This window comes from Phocoena sinus, chromosome 2 (genome assembly GCF_008692025.1).
Source record: "Phocoena sinus isolate mPhoSin1 chromosome 2, mPhoSin1.pri, whole genome shotgun sequence".
NCBI lineage: Eukaryota > Metazoa > Chordata > Mammalia > Artiodactyla > Phocoenidae > Phocoena > Phocoena sinus.
Window position 1 is genome coordinate 115,681,337 of NC_045764.1, and position 17,421 is coordinate 115,698,757.

The window sequence follows — 17,421 nt, forward strand, 5'->3', positions numbered from 1 at the left end:
TCCCTAGCACAGTGCCTGGTACACTGAAGAAAATAAATAGCAGTTCCATATCTTTCTTTACCTATGTCACCAGAATATCTTAAGTTCTGTTTAACTCTTTTTTTTCTCTTCATTTCAGAAAGAATGGCCACTAGATATTTTCAGAGAACGCAGAATGAGGAGGTGGGCAGTCCTGGTTTTATTTTAGCATAACTTATAATACCCTCACCCATCTGTGACCATCTCAATCACTCTCTTTAAAGGAATGATAAGTACAAAAATAGACTAGAAGAACTCTCATGAGATACTCTGAAGCAAAAGGAAATTAGGTGTGATGCATGAACGCATGGTGAACAGAGATACCAGCTGCTATTTGCCAGGGGAGTTTACGGAATGAAGCTTACCGGTGTTGAAGGCACCTAGTCAACGAGGCTAAATCTTCATGTCTTCTGGGCTCATGATCATAGTAGATGGACCTGTTAGTGTATTTTGTCAAACCAGAGAAAGATGAAGAATCACGGTGACGATGGAGGTACTCTCAACAGTGACAAATTCCTTCCCTGTCAGTTTTCTGCAATGACGACCTTTTTGGTAAAAGCTAAGTAAATATGACAATTCCACATAACAGAAATCCTTACTCACAATTTGGAAGGCCTAGTTTTAAAAACTTAAGTTAATTTCACCTCCGTAAAGCTGGGTTGAAAAACTATGTCCTTAATAACAGCACAATGTATCTATGCTTCTAAGAAGAAAAAAATCTTAGAAGCAGTAAAGGGATTCAGAACCATGTGACTGAGCTCTTGTCTCTTAGAAATGTGAATTCTGGGCTGAGAGGTGGGGAACCGCATCTCTAAGAATGGTGAAAATACCACTTCACTTTCTTACAGTGGGGAAATGGGAGCTCTGTGCAGATTCTAAGTGTGTTAACAGACTTTAATGTTTTTAAACAACAGAAAAGGACTAGCTTTCAAAACCTTTAACTTGAGGGGCTGGGGGAATTAGATAAGAAGAACCAGGAGATGGGCCGGGGGTTCCCGGGCACTCGCGGCCCTTGCGCTCTTCCTAAAACAAAAACAGAAACAAAAACAAAAAAAAAAAAGAAGAACCAGGACAGATGAGCTCTCTTAATTGTTAATAGTCAAACTGACTAGCACTATCCTCCCTGCAGGCCACAGAGCAAACTGGCCTCTACGCACCTGAGTGAAAAACCATCTTTGAAAGCAGAGTATACTGTAAAAGCTAACTAAGAAAATCAAAAGGAACTGTTTTGCTAGGAAAAAAATTCAACACAGCATGTGTTAAAAGGATTTTTTTTCCTTTTTTCTTCCTCTTTTTTTTTTTTTTTAAACTTAAGGCTATGAAATGCTCTTGCTCTGTGTCAAAAATAACAGGCAGCTTTCTCTTTGGTATTTTTACAAATATTTCCATCTTTAAGACTGGAGCTTTCTGACTTTTGCTAACAACATGTCCAGATCTAAAGGCATTACAGAAAGAATGTCAATTTGCTTTAGAAGCAATTAAACATACAGTCGAGGAAAAGGCCAATTTTACTATGCAGGGACCACACATACTGTATGTTTGTTACATTACTTGATATCAAAGCAGAAACATCAAATTCTTCCTAAAACACACTTGAAATGAAGAGTCTGGCTAAGGAACTCCCACATCCAATTCAGAGATATCTGTTACAGTTTACAGAACTTGGCAATGCTGACAACTATTGTTTTACTGGAAAGAGATAATTTATTGACTATATAATAAACTATGGTTTCTTTAATTATATATATATGTACTGGGTAAAATGAACATGATTTTGATCCCAACCGCCATAAATGCGGGCATATTATCAATGACACTTAGGTACCACATCACCAGAGGAATAGCAAGAATTTGCTGATTCTGTGTCACTAGATGACCTCAAAATATTTAATCAGCCTTCAGGATCATTATCATAGCTTCAGAGGGAGTGGTCTATAGCAAGAATTATCATCATTCTTTTTCATTTTGCATCATCATGATGTTGGTGTGATGACTTTCATTCTTTTGTTCAACATGCATTTACTGAGTATCTCTACTCAGTGCCAAACACAGGGATAGGGAAAACAGAGGGAAATGAGACGTGCGCCTCAGGGAAATGTATTCTTGGGGTGGGAGAGGGGAGGCAGACAGAAAACAAGCTCAATAAATCAGGGTGGTGCACGCTATATAACAGATCTGTGCACGAGTAATGAGCCTGGAGAAGAAGCAAGGGCTGTCCTAGGAAGGGCTCTGTACACCTGATAAGGAATTTAGACTTTACACTGCAGGCCATATTCTTACATATTCCTGAAACACTCAAAAGATAAAACAAAACAGTATGATACTGGCATAGAGATAGATAAATTAATGAAACAGAATAGGAAATAGAGAAACAGAATAGAAAATTTAGCTGATATATATGTGGAAGTTTAACATACAAAAAAGCTAGCATTTCCAATTAGTGAATAAGGAATGGATTTTTTCAGCAGTGGTGTTTGGACAACTGAATAACCATTTGAAAATAAAATTTAATTCCTATATGCCATACTGCACATTAAAAAAAGAAATCACAGATGGATTAAAGATTCAGACGTAGATGTTTATAATCTTGGGGTTAGAGGATGTCCTTTTTTAATGTGTCATCAAGGTCAGATATCACAAAGGAAAAGATAGATATAATCACAAAATCACAGTCTTCAAAACTCACAAACTTCTGAAAGGTGTAAGACACTATAGTTGTAAGACAACTGACAAGTTGGGGAAAATATTTGTAATTTATGTAATAGTTGAAGGATTAGTACCTATAATATATACAGAACCCCTACAAATTAATTAAAAAATCTAACCTAAGAGAAATGGGCGAGAGACACAAAATAAGCAATTCATGAAAGAAACAATACCTAATGATATAAAAGTATGCTCAACCCCAGTTACAATCAAAGGAATACTATTAAGACACTTTTATTTTTCACTTATTAGATTATAAACAGGAGATGGATGTTAGTGACAGATATATCAAATAATGACTGATAATGTCCAGTGTTTGAGAGGGTGTGGAGAAGTGAGAACTCTCAAATACTAAGGATATAAAAGTCAGTACATACTTTTTGGAAGATAATTTGGCAACATCTATGATATAAAATGTGCATATCATTTGATCTTTTAAGTCCATTGATAGCAATTTTTAAAAATAGAAATATATATATATACATACACACATAAATGCGAAAAAATAGTATGAGAATATATACTGTACTATTGTTTATAATAGTGAAAATATGGAAACAACCTAATGGGCCACCAAAGGGATTAATTTAATAAACTGCAGTATGTAGATAAATTACTATGCTGTTGTTAAAAAGAATTTATTGGCATGGGACGACATATGTTTAATTAGCAAAAGAGTAGCCCCAGTATAATCTGCTAAGAGAGGTAGTGAACTACAGAGTTAGGAGCATGGGCTTTGGGGTCAAGCTCACTGGATTTGAGTCCCAGCTTCAAGATTTACCAGATATGTGAAAATTACTAACTTTTCTGAGTCTTGGTTTCTTCATCTGTCCAACTGGAATGGCTCCTAACAGAACCTACCTCTAAGAGTTATATGGAGAATTCCTAGTACATAGTAGAGGCTAAACATGTACTAGTTGTTATTATTACTGTTATCTTTTTGGTATAATGATTATTTTCAACCAATTCTCTTATGAAAACAACTTCAAAAAGCACATCTAATATCCTTTGGAAAATTATGCTCAATAGAGGCTTTAACTGAATCTATACATCAAAGACAATTTTAGTTTATGTAACAAAAATATTCTATTTATCTGATCATCTAATAGATAGGATGATGAACCTGACACATCAATTTTTGATAAAGATATGTTTTGATTGAATATTCATAAACCAGAATGCAAACAAGGAACACATTTGGGCGCTATATTTAAGAATCAAAATAAAGAACTATCACATTTAGATATCCCCAGTTATAAGAACTTTAAAAAGCCTCAATAGCACAAAATAAAAATTGTCCTCTAGTCATCAAACTATTATTCATAAAAGATATTATTAACATCCTTTTTGTGGTAGTTTCTATCATATACATATTTAATTTTCAACCGTATTATCCAGAAAAACACACACAAAAATAGGAAGACACCCTTTTAAATAAATTTTTCCCTACTAAGACTAGGAAAAGAAATCATTCAAAATGAGAAAACATGTTGTGCAGTAATATATTAAAATGCCCACATCAACATAGAGACTATATATAAAGAACCATACATACCCTTCTGTGCGGAAAATCATTCGAAAGCTGTCTCCTAAGCTTTTGTAACTGTTTGGATCAGTTGCACATCTCTGAATCTGGAACCTAGAAACAAAATCAAACAAACAAAAAAAATGCAAGTTAAGGATTTTGCCAAATGGCTTTTCTCATTTTTCAAAGTCTTAGGAGACTCAGCCTTTTCAGATTAATCTAAAATATTCTGGGTTTTGCTACAGATTTTACTGATTTATTTGTCTTGTATAATCTTTACCTTATTTTTGTAGCCTTTAAAATTATGATATTTCTCTGTACTTTAGTAGAACTGCAGAAAGAGTTGTTTTCATCTGTTTCTTAGCTAGGCAGATGCACCCTGAGGCATTTATGCTTTTTTCTTTTGCGAAAAGCACACACAGATGTCATAGATTGTTTTAATGCATAATTCAGAAATCTGAAGATGCATATGAAACAAATAAGTAGCTCTATTTCTTATCTTAATTAGTGCTCTTTGATGGTAATTTAATACAAAGTTTAAAAATACAGAGCAGCTAATATGTCCTAACTTTGATCCTGATTATGAATTTGGAATTCATTCTGGCAGACAGGAGCCTGCGTTTAGAGCAAGAATTCGGGTCATACCGTGATACAATTTATTATCAAGTACTTCACGATAGAGCAGAGTGGTCACTAGGGGTAGTTCAGGTTACCTGGACCGTCACAGAAGCACAGTGCTCTGCATGTAGTTTGTGCGCAGTAAAGATGTATCCCATTTTAGAAAGCCAAATGCTTTTTTTTCTTCTTCGTTTTTGGCATGATCATGCATCTCAGAACTCTAACCTTCAAAATGTGGAAGTTCCTGGTATGAGGGTCTTACGAATTTTGTGTCTTACCCTGGGGTCTGTTTCTAATGAGATTTATGACAAGTATTGTCATTTCCCTACACCCCAGTTCTCCAGTTTCGCTTTTCTTTAGGCTGCCTACGCCTTGTGTTTAACCTTCTTGTCCCAATTCTAAGTTAAGCCCCTTCTTCCTTCTGTACTTCCCTCCACAGTTTTAGCAAGCCTTTTAAAATAGAAATTCTCAGAAACACCCCTAATATTGTCTACTCTAAGATGCTTTTCTCAGATTGTTAGATTTATGACATGAACACAACTTCTAATTCTGAGAATGATTTATTTTATAGTTCTAGGCCCCAGGGAATTATGCTGAAAACTAACACATATATCACAGAGAAGTGTGAATATTTTGCTTTGATTGGAGTGATTGGGCATAGGAACAGAATAAGTAGACTATAAGACTGGAAAGTGAGGCTGGGTTACATTTGAGTTTGTAAAGTGGAGAGGTGCTGAACGTGATTGTGTAGGAGAGTAGCCATCCTGAGATGAAGGAGTTGATTCTTCCAGTAGAGTACTTGAAATATACAAATTCCTAATAAAATATTTATTGTCTGATTGGGTGGATTAGAATGGGAGCATGGAGGGCAGAATGATGATGAAGGCAATTATGATAGTCTGGGTGAAGATAATGATGCCAGAATATGAATGGAGGAAACAAATGTAATAAGAGAGGTGTGCTTGCTGGGTGATTGTTTTTTTCTTTAAATCAATGGGTTTTTTAAATGATGCATTCAACATGATCCTCTCTTGATCCTCATCAACCCAGCAAGTAATATTCCACTGCCCTAGACTTACTATTGCCAAAGTTTAAAATGTCATAAATATTCATAATGTTTTTTGCTTGTCAAACTTACATCTCTATTAGCATGATCATTTTTAGGAGGTTAGTTTCTAGGCAAGAACTATATCCCTAAAATTTAAATTGCATGGAGCTTATCAGAAGATCATGAAGCATTACGACTAACTCATTTAAACTGTTCTGGATCCAGAGGTGCATTTGGTGTGTGTATAACCACTGGCCTAGAAGACTCAGTAAGCAGTTCTGTCTAGAATCGAGAACATGATTTGATGGTCAGGTAGGTGGACCACGTTTGGTATTTCTGGACTACTGTATGTACATGAGATAATCTGGGACTTGGGATACAAATGAATTAACTAATGCTAAACACAAAATAGTACAATGGAATGACTACAGGTAAGTTTATACAACAAATAATCTTGGAACATAGAGAGTGATTTCCAAAATACGACTTTGATCCTAATTCAGAAAAGAATCTCCATCTCTGCATTTGCATATTTGTAACCTACATTCATTGTTGGGTATGAAAAATTTCTTATGTCTAACTTTCAAGAGAATAACTTAAAATAGTTTTATATATTATAAAAACATTACATGCTTATAGATTTTTCTCATATTATCTGTAATAATTTTCATTAAGTTCATTTCCCCCTGTCAAATTCCTTTCTGGATACTTTTCTCCCAAATTACCAAGTATTTTTAAAATATTTGCCACATGAAATAAGATGCTATAGGTTTTATGAAAACCCAGGGCATTATCCCCACTCTCAAGAAACCCAATAAATAAATGAGAAAAAAAATTTTTACAATAAAAGGGAAAATATCCAAAATGTCAAGTAGCAGCAGCACAAGTTGCCCAGGTGTTCATCAGAGGGAGCAATTACTGCTTTCTGCAGAGGATCAGGAAGGATCTCAGGAAGGAGAAGGGATTTAAGCTGGTCCTATAGGATTCAGAGAGGCAAAAAGAGTAAGCCAGGAGGAAGCATTTCAGGTGGGGAATTGAGAGAGGGAAAGATGACCTTTTAATAGAAGTGAAAGAAAAGCTCTCCCACCATAACAACCTCCAGTGTTTCGTTCAGGATGGATGTTACAGCATCCTGCTGGTGGCATTCAGCTGCTCAGGGTGGATGGAAACCTGAGCGGGTTAGAGGAGGGTGTTTATGAGATAAAGTCAATGACCAATATAGAGCGTTTGGCCTTTTCCTGCTCCTCAGTGGAGCATTTCAGATAACTCTGTGGCCATCTCACAGTCATGTGACCCGGTCCTAGAAGGAACTGTGAGTCACCAGAGGGACCAAAGCAAGTGAATCCTAATGGCAAGAAAATTGACCTTAGCTCCTCTTTTATTGATGGGGTTAGAGACATCAGCTTTGTCTATGATGTCTGCATGTACCAGTAATACCAAGGTGGGTCCTCTGTCAGCTTACACAAAAATGAATACAGAGTACAATTTCTTCTTAATTAACTAGTTATCTAACTTGGCTATTGGAAGTCTAGGCACTTCACTCATTAGTTGCAATTTCTTTCTTTTTTCAGAATCCAACAGATGATAATATTTCCAATCCACTATTCTCAGTTAATGAGTTCTTGAATACTTACTATGTATTAGGTACTCCACTATTTGGGGCATTATGAAGAAATAAGAAATAATCCTGCCCTTTAGAAGTTTATAGTTATGTGAAGGAGATGTACAAATAGATGATTACCATATGCAAGGAATAACGTTTAGGAATAGTATTTCAGAGTATCACATGTCAGACAATGAGTTTTACTGGCACTGAATAAACACTACTATTACTTTTACTGGAGATGATCTTATCTATGGCTGACAGAAAATAGTATCAATATTATGCAGTGACATTAGAGGGAAGAGGGAAATCGGGAAGGATATATTTGGGCTAAATATCTGTGGTTAAACCTTACCCTCCCACTTTAAAACAGGCAGCAAGGACAGTCAGCGGAATCTTTGAGGAGTGTTCCGTTTAGAAGCTGACTGTCTGATGAGTGATGCTGTGTTCATTACAAACAGGAGCGGCAACATCAAATAGCATCACACGAGGAGAGTCCACAAGCCGTGTTGCAGAGCAATGCAAAAGGATGGGCAGGCATGGTACATACTAATTCCTCTGTAAAGCCTCCCACCATTCCTTACTATCCTAAAGCAGCTAGAGGTCCCATTAAACAGGCTAAGGCAAGTACAGCTGTCTCTTCTACTGTACATCTCACTTACGGCGTGTCTGCACTCTGCAGAGAAAGTCCATGCTGTATTTAGTTCCACTACACATGACTTATTCTGATCACAGAGTTATCAGTTCTTCTAAGGAATCTGTTTCAAGTTGATATAATTACAGTGCATTTTGGTCAATCATGTAAAACAGCAATTTCCTTCTTCGTCTCTTACATTTCAGCAACTTAAAAGGTTTCTCTCCAATTGAGGCTTTACATCAGCATTTTCCAAGCTGCGTTCTGCGCTAACAAATTCTCTCTATGCTCGAGGAGACAATTTTCCAGTTACGTAACAGAACTCTTTGTAAAATAACAAAGGCAAAGCCACACTACTCTAAATACAATCAAGATATCTAGAAGAAAAGATTGGACTTTCCCATTGTCCTAATAAAAGCAGTTTAGCCACATCTGGAATCTCCATCTGAGGAACTTCTTTTATTAGAATGAAAACTTGCTGCCAAATGGGCAAACTGGACAATGGAGTAATACTTAAGAAATATTCAGTGCCTAATATCAGGTCAGAAAGAAACACAGGGAAAGGAGTGTGGCTCAAACCCTATGCTCCATTGCCCAGCAGCCAGTGGTCCCATCTGCCATGGAGCCAGGGAGCCTGGTGCTACACACTCTCAAAATTGGGAGGGAACAGCTCTACCATCCACCACACCATAAATATGAAGCAAGTTATTGCGGTTACGACAGGGCAAGGAAGAGCTGCTCAATGTTCATGAGCAAATGCACAAGCATATTTTTAGAAGCGAAAGAATGTTCTCACTCACTGAAATATTTTTCTTTAAACTGGTCAAGAACCATTACTGCACTATTTCCTCCGACTTGATTGTGTGCTTAGTCAGTGATACCAAAGTCTGTTGTTGACTCTTAGCACTGTTAGAAATGTCACTTTAGGCATTCAGCTTGTCTGAGCACTTCCTAAGATATCATAAGAATGATACGTGTTGAGAAATACAATGACTTTATTACTGCCTTAAAAGCTGTAGAATGAGGCTGTTTGAAAATCCCTAAATCTCACATTTATGCAATGCCTTTATTTTCCAAAGTAAATTTTACATCTATCATCTTCATCTACTGTTGGCTGATGGAGTCTATACTGGGAAGTGGAGGCTATAGGGCACACACACACACACACACACACACACACACACGCACATATATATATGTACATATACATGCATATGTATATGTAATCTATATATTTATATGAAGGCAGCAATTCAGTTGCAGAATGCGATTGGGGTAGGTGATAAGATTTGTCCTAAAGCTATATTTGCATAGCACATGCTCTGCTTTTTAGTTAGATTATATGATTATTTGCGGTGCTTTAGGGTTGGGAACTGATGGAGATTTGGGAACGGGGGCAAAAACCATCCTAACCCATCCCTTTGGCATTGCCACCAATCTTAAGTAAAGCAGTGAGATAGGTGGGTTTTATTTCTAGCATCACCTCCAGATCATTTTCCAGTCCAAGAGTATTCTCATGCTCTCTCTTACCTTCCCCTATTCAACCCTGCTCTCAGAAAAGCATTCACATCAATCACTTATCCTTATCTTGGCTTTTCATTTGATATGCTGTCTTCCAGAACTTGTCCCTTGTTAAAGGGATTTCAGCGCTCAAGGAGGTGGCACGAAGGTCTGGTTTTGTTTAGGGTGGGGATGCAGGGGTACCTTTACCACCAGAGACAGCCCTCAGTGGTTGTTTTTTTCCTGAGTGGAATTTTATGCTACCATAATGCACTGCTACATAAAAATTACACCTTTGTGTCAAGGGAGGTGAGGCACTTGGGAAACTGAGACATTGACTAGGAGCCACCAGTTTCAGCTCCAGTGCTGTCACCGATAAATAGTGTAAACTGGTGAGAACTGTAATTTAACTCCTCTTTGCCTTTCTCCTCAGTGGTAAAATGGCACCACAGACATTAGAGGACACTTTGATTTTGAAGGGATGGTGACACACTGACTTAATATTTGAGTTTGTTAGCCATAACAAATGTCTCTTCTCTCGAAGAGACATTTCATTGTGTTTTGTAAAGCTCCAAATTCCATATTTTATAAGGGTGGGAGACTGTTCATAGAAATTGTACACTGACAATAAGTGGTGATGAGCCTAATGAAACTCCCTGCAGAGATCTTTGTAAATGTGATATGAACAAAGATTATTAGCAATTACCAGAATGTTACATGTGCTCCTTAATAAACACTTAAGAAACCCACCAGTGAATCAGAGATGAACAGACTAAAGGTTTGCAATTACAGAACACATTAAAAGGATAACTGTAGGAAGATTAAATAAAGATTTTAATTCACTGTAATTAGCCTATCTTACTGAAATAAGATGTTGCTCCTACAGAGTATTTTTGCATGCTTACTGGTTCGTTGAGCATGGGCAAAGTCACTGAACACGCAAAGACACGTTTGAGCCTTTGAAACTTAGGTGTACACGCCTATGTTACAAACTTTGGAAAAAGGCCCTAGAAAGCACATCTTTAGAAAAATTTCCATCATGTATATTTGTTTCTTGTACTCTGAAAAATCACCTTATACTGAGGCTGCCCCAAGAGAAGAAATACCCCCGTCCCATAAAAGGCTAACCATTGAACTGAAGGGGGAAGGAGGCTTTGCATTTGTCATCCTTGTAGAAAGAGCATCGGATGGTGGGGAGTTGACACTGCTGATTTGGGAGATGATTCTATCAGTTTTCTTCAGCAAGTGCTGGGGAGAAAGGTTTTCTCCTAACATTTCTCTATATCCATAGCTTTCTTGTTCTAATTTTAAGTCCCTGGTGATTGTGAATGGTAATTAAAAAAAAAAATCTTAGCTATGGGTATTTTGTTTTACTCCAGATTAAATATAACAAAAATCCATATAACGTTGCCTTAGCCATGATAAGCACAAGAGTCCTTTAATCATGTTGGAAGGGTGTGGTTTACAGTTCTAGATGCAGATTTCTGTCTCAACATTTCCTGAGATACCCATCTGCACAAGGGGCAAGGTTAAGAGTTCTGGAGACCCAACAATGAACAGACCACGAATGGAACAAACAGGTGGGGGGCAGGGAAATGTTAGTAATTAATTATAAAATAAGGCAGAATACAAGTATTAAATAGAGATTCTAGGAATTTAGTTTATCTGCAATTTAAGCATTGCCTTTGCTTGTTGGGTTCACAGTCTAGGCCTGGCATCAATTAACACCCTAAAATAATGTTAACAAATCCACAAGGGTCATGAGTTTGGCTCTGCCTCAGCAGTGATCACTGACTGAAGTTCAGAAGCTGTACTCACATATTTGGCTACTCATCAAATTATTCTGAAAATTCATGGAAAAGAAATATACTTTTCCTGATTGTTGCTCAGTCATTTCCCTAGGAGAGAGTCTCTTTATAAAAGAAATAGGTACCTTTACCTGGTAAAAATTAAGATAAGAGGCCCTTTGTCTGTTTAAAAGTCTGAATGTCTTTACTAGGAGTAGGTGGGCTGGGCTATGCTTTGGCTTAGCGTTTATGATGTTGTAAAGAAGACCAATAAATTTCTCTATGTTATTATGAACAGTTTATAATTTGAAGAAATATGTAACCTGGAGTGCTCAGTCAGCCAAGATAATTACTACAGATAAGGTAATAACATCTTGGCAAGGCCACAAAAGCAAGGGAAACCTTCTGTGCCGTGTAATTTCAAACACACTTTTGAACAGAGCCTCAAAAATATTATCTCTCTGAACTATCAGATCAACCCAGATAGCCTGATTATACTTTTGGTAATTTCCTGTGATCCTAGACACATCTAATTGCAGTCTCATTTCACAAGCCAAGAAGATTTAAAACCTGATAGTCTGTGACTGTACATTTTACAGTTCACACTTTAACAGTACACTTAAATATCCTGTAAATGGTTCAGCATTTTGCTCACCACAAATTTTGTTACAATAAATATTTACCTACTTGTCCCGAATAGTGTGATGAAATAGATCTAGTTTTGTACATCTTAACACAATTATAAGACATATAGTATTCCTAGTATTTAGAACCTGGGTAAAGTTTGACATTGTAAAATGAATCATGATAAGAGAGTTTATGCTACCATCTGGCACAAGTTCTTCCAGTTGTTTATATTACTTAAGGGATAATAACTAAGTACACTGACAATATAATTCTACAATTTATTTTAATGACGATATGCTAGTTAACAAGTCAGAGACAAATGATCAGTAGATATAACAACCTAAATCTAATAATGTTAAACCACAAGCAATAAAACAGGTTAATTGACAGAGCTGTACGATTAAAATGTTCCAAGCATAAACTGGTCTCAATTAAACAAAAGCTTGACTAGCATGTCTTTCAGTCATTTTGCTTTGTAAAATACCAGTCACGTTATAAAACTAAACTTAATATCAGATTATAGTGCTGCCACTCTTTGAAAATACATATGTGTGTATATATGCCTACATTTAATTAAAATTCACATTTAAGGCCAACAAATGACCTCACACCCCGATACACCCATCTACATTTTCCCAAGTACATTAACCTAGGCTGGCCTTTAGACTGGTTGATTAGCATGAATCCAACTCATACTTGGGAAATGAGGGAAGGATGGATCACAGATTGGAAATAAAACCCATTACCAAGGTGATGAAAATAGAAAGGGCTAAATCAACTTCAGCAATCAAATATTAACCACAGTCGGGCTTCCCTGGTGGCGCAGTGGTTGAGAGTCCGCCTACCGATGCAGGCGACGCAGGTTCGTGCCCTGGTCTGGGAAGATCCCACATGCCGCGGAGCGGCTGGGCCCGTGAGCCATGGCCGCTGAGCCTGCGCGTCCGGAGCCTGTGCTCCACAGCGGAAGAGGCCACAACAGTGAGAGGCCCGCGTACCGCAAAAAGGAAAAAAAAAAACCAACAAAAAACTAGAGTCATGACAAGTATCATACTTTTCCCATATTCCCAAAATAATGTCAGTTTTTCAAAATTTAACCCCCCTAAAAAAAAGTTAGCTATGTTCTTTCTCTCTCTGATTCTCCCATTCCTGCCCCCACCAACTTGGGTTCACAACTTTCCCTAACGTTCACCAATAGCACCTACTATCTCATGGCAGAGGACCATATGGCATCATTCTTACCTGTTGAACCTCAGCTCCTTGCTCTGGATGAGACTCAAATTCTTGGTTTCTTGTCTCCATAAAAGATTTCCAGAACAGGGGATTCAAAAGCAGTCAAATCTACCCGAATCTTACTTGCCCTGGGAACTAAGCCACTTGACAAAAATTAATTATGCACTAGAGACCATAAGCCTGGGTCCCAGTGAGGGGGAATGTCAGGCAAGACGGAGTCTCTGGAGACCTAATATATACAATCCATCTTATTTTAACTGATCAAATGTGCCTATTTTATAGTTTATTTAGTACTGATAAGAAAGGACGCTTTTCAATAATGTCAAAGAAAGAAAGATGAAAGGAGTGGGTGGCTTCTTTGTATTCATAAGCTTATTCTAGAAAGAAATTTGAAGAATGGAGATAATAAACTTGGCTATTAAGGAAGTAAACATGCTTATGCTTATCAGAGTTGAGGAAAATTTCAAGGGAAGTTTATTTTTTTATTCCAAGATTGACCTCATATGTTACCAAGATTTGGGTGAGTTATCGGATCGAAATGAGAACACAGTTTTCAAAAGCATCTCATAGGTGGACAGGACCTGAAAATGACCCCAAAATGGTAATAATCCTGCTGATTTGTAAATCACTTTTAACTTAGATTGCATTTTTACATTTTTCATCTCATCTCAGGGTGCCCCTTAGTTTAACAGTTCCTTCTATTTGTAGGGTTAAAATCACTTAAAAAAGAAAAAGTAGCAGCCTGGAGCTAGAAAGGCAGCAGACTGGAGGGAGTAGGTTTCCCTGAAGTCTCCCAGTTGTACTAGAAATTTGTCTCTCGAGTTCAGTGAAGGACCAGTAAAATCACTATTCTGAAGCCAAGCTTTTTCATTTGTTAACAAGGGAATAATGTTACTTACACATCGCCAAATGAACAGCAATTGTGTTCATTTAATTTGATCTCTCCCTGTCGGGGTATACACTATGGATGGAGAGAAATCTCTGCATGGGGAAGGTGGGCAGGACATCTTTGGTAGAAGAATTTAGATGCAATGTTTTTTGAAGAGCAAAAGACATCATGCGATTCCTTTCAGCCCTCTCATTGTAGACAGTTGGATTGATACATTCTGGACCAAAAAAAACACATTTCTGTATTTACCTAGCATCTATTCTGTGGGATTTCTTTCCGAGAGTTTTTTTTTTTTCACATCTTTATTGGAGTATAAATGCTTTACAATGTTGTGTTACTTTCTGCTGTACAACAATGTGAATCAGCTATATGTATACATATATCCCCGTATCCCCTCCCTCTTGAGCCTCGCTCCCACCCTCCCTATCCCATCCCTTTAGGTCGTCACAAAGCACCCTGTGCTATGCAGCAGCTTCCCACTAGCCATCCATTGTACATTTGGTAGTGTATATACGTCAATGTTATTCTCTCACTTCGTCCCAGCTTCCCCTCCCCCCCGCCCCCAACTCCGTGCCCTCAAGTCCGTTCTCTACATCTGCGTTATTCCATATTTCAAGTGTTTTAAGTGCCTACTGTATGCCTGTGGAATATTGTCAAGGCCACCATCTAATAACTCTGTAAATTCTTTTGCTCGCTCTCTCTCAACTAAATACTTTTAATGATGACAATGTCATGAACCCACACTGGAGACAGCCTCAGTGGAAGGGTGTGGTTTCATTATTATCATCAAATAACATGCTAAAAATAATTAAAAATCACTAGAACACTGGCAACAGAAAAGGTGTGTGAATTATTCCCACGCAGGAGCAGGCCTAACTTGTCCACAGAACTTGTATAGGAATCTATGCTTCACTTATTAACCAAATGTTTAATAAAAGACAATGTTTTGGGCTGAATTATAGATGGGTACTTTGGCAGGTAACAAAGCACTTCAAGACAGTTCAAGTCATTTAATTTTATAAAATGCTCATCTAATTCCACTAGCAGCTTTCACATAAATGTAACTTTGCATTTTATTTATTTTTTATTTATTTTATTTTTTTAACATCTTTATTGGGGTATAATTGCTTTACAATGGTGTGTTAGTTTCTGCTTTATAACAAAGTGAATCAGTTATACATATACATATGTTCCCATATGTCTTCCCTCTTGCGTCTCTCTCCCTCCCACTCTCCCTATCCCACCCCTCCCGACTGTCACAAAGCACCGAGCTAATATCCCTGTGCCATGCGGCTGCTTCCCACTAGCTATGTACTTTACTACATTTGTTAGTGTGTATATGTCCATGACTCTCTCTCGCCCTGTCAAAGCTCACCCTTCCCCCTCCCCATATCCTCAAGTCCGTTCTCCAGTAGGTCTGCGTCTTTATTCCTGTCTTACCCCTAGGTTCTTCATGACATTTATTTCCCTTAAATTCCATATATATGTGTTAGCATACAGTATCTGTCTTTTTCTTTCTGACTTACTTCACTCTGTATGACAGACTCTAGGTCTATCCATCTCATTACAAATAGCTCAATTTCGTTTCTTTTTAAGGCTGAGTAATATTCCATTGTATATATGTGCCACATCTTCTTTATCCATTCATCCGATGATGGACACTTAGGTTGTTTCCATCTCTGTGCTATTGTAAATAGAACCGCAATGAACATTTTGGTACATGACTCTTTTTGAATTTTGGTTTTCTCAGGGTATATGCCCAGTAGTGGGATTGCTGAGTCATATGGTAATGCTATTTGTAGTTTTTTAAGGAACCTCCATACTGTTCTCCATAGTGGCTGAACCAATTCACATTCCCACCAGCAGTGCAAGAGTGTTCCCTTTTCTCCACACCCTCTCCAGCATTTATTGTCTCTAGATTTTTTGATGATGGCCATTCTGTGTGAGATGATAGCTCATTGTAGTTTTGATTTGCATTTCTCTAATGATTAATGATGTTGAGCATTCTTTCATGTGTTTGTTGGCATTCTGTATATCTTCTTTGGAGAAATGTCTATTTAGGTCTTCTGCCCATTTTTGGATTGGGTTGTTTGTTTTTTTGTTACTGAGCTGCATGAGCTGCTTATAAATTATGGAGATTAATCCTTTGTCAGTTGCTTCATTTGCAAATATTTTCTCCCATTCAGAGGGTTGTCTTTTGGTCTTGTTTATGGTTTCCTTTGCTGTGCAAAAGCTTTGAAGTTTCATTAGGTCCCATTTGTTTATTTTTGTTTTTATTTCCATTACTCTAGGAGGTGCGTCAGAAAGCATCTTGCTGTGATTTATGTCATAGAGTGTTCTGCCTATGTTTTCCTCTAAGAGTTTGACAGTTTCTGGCATTACATTTAGGTCTTTAATCCATTTTGAGCTTATTTTTGTGTATGGTGTTAGGGAGTGATCTAATCTCATACTTTTACATGTACCTGTCCAGTTTTCCCAGCACCATTTATTGAAGAGGCTGTCCTTTCTCCACTGTACATTCCTGCCTCCTTTATCAAAGATAAGGTGTCCATATGTGCGTGGGTTTATCTCTGGGCTTTCTATCCTGTTCCATTGATCTACCTTTCTGTTTTTGTGCCAGTACCATACTGTCTTGATTACTGTAGCTTTGTAGTATAGTCTGAAGTCAGGGAGCCTGATTCCTCCAGATCCTTTATTCGTTCTCAAGATTGCTTTGGCTATTCGGGGTCTTTTGTGTTTCCATACAAATTGCGAAATTTTTTGTTCTAGTTCTGTGAAAAATGCCAGTGGTAGTTTGATAGGGATTGCATTGAATCTGTAGATTGCTTTGCGTAGTGGAGTCATTTTCACAATGTTGATTCTTCCCATCCAAGAACATGGTATATCTCTCCATCTATTTGTATCATCTTTAATTTCTTTCATCAGTGTCTTATAATTTTCTGCATACAGGTCTTTTGTCTCCTTAGGTAGGTTTATTCCTAGATATTTTATTCTTTTTGTTGCAATGGTAAATGGGAGTGTTTTCTTGATTTCACTTTCAGATTTTTCATCATTAGTATATAGGAATGCCAGAGATTTCTGTGCATTAATTTTGTATCCTGCTACTTTACCAAATTCATTGATTAGCTCTAGTAGTTTTCTGGTAGCATCTTTAGGATTCTCTATGTATAGTATCATGTCATCTGCAAACAGTAACAGCTTTACTTCTTCTTTTCCGATTTGGATTCCTTTTATTT

The 17,421-nt window shown here is 37.4% G+C and overlaps 1 protein-coding gene across 1 annotated transcript in view; it reads right to left on the reverse strand.

The window, feature by feature from the left end:
* SLC25A21 (solute carrier family 25 member 21) overlaps positions 1-17,421 on the reverse strand; it is a 534,134-nt gene that overhangs the window by 156,265 nt on the left and 360,448 nt on the right. The window contains exon 3 of the mRNA XM_032623187.1: positions 4,280-4,363. Within this exon, the coding sequence (XP_032479078.1) occupies positions 4,280-4,363 (84 nt within the window). The remainder of the gene's footprint in view (positions 1-4,279; positions 4,364-17,421) is intronic.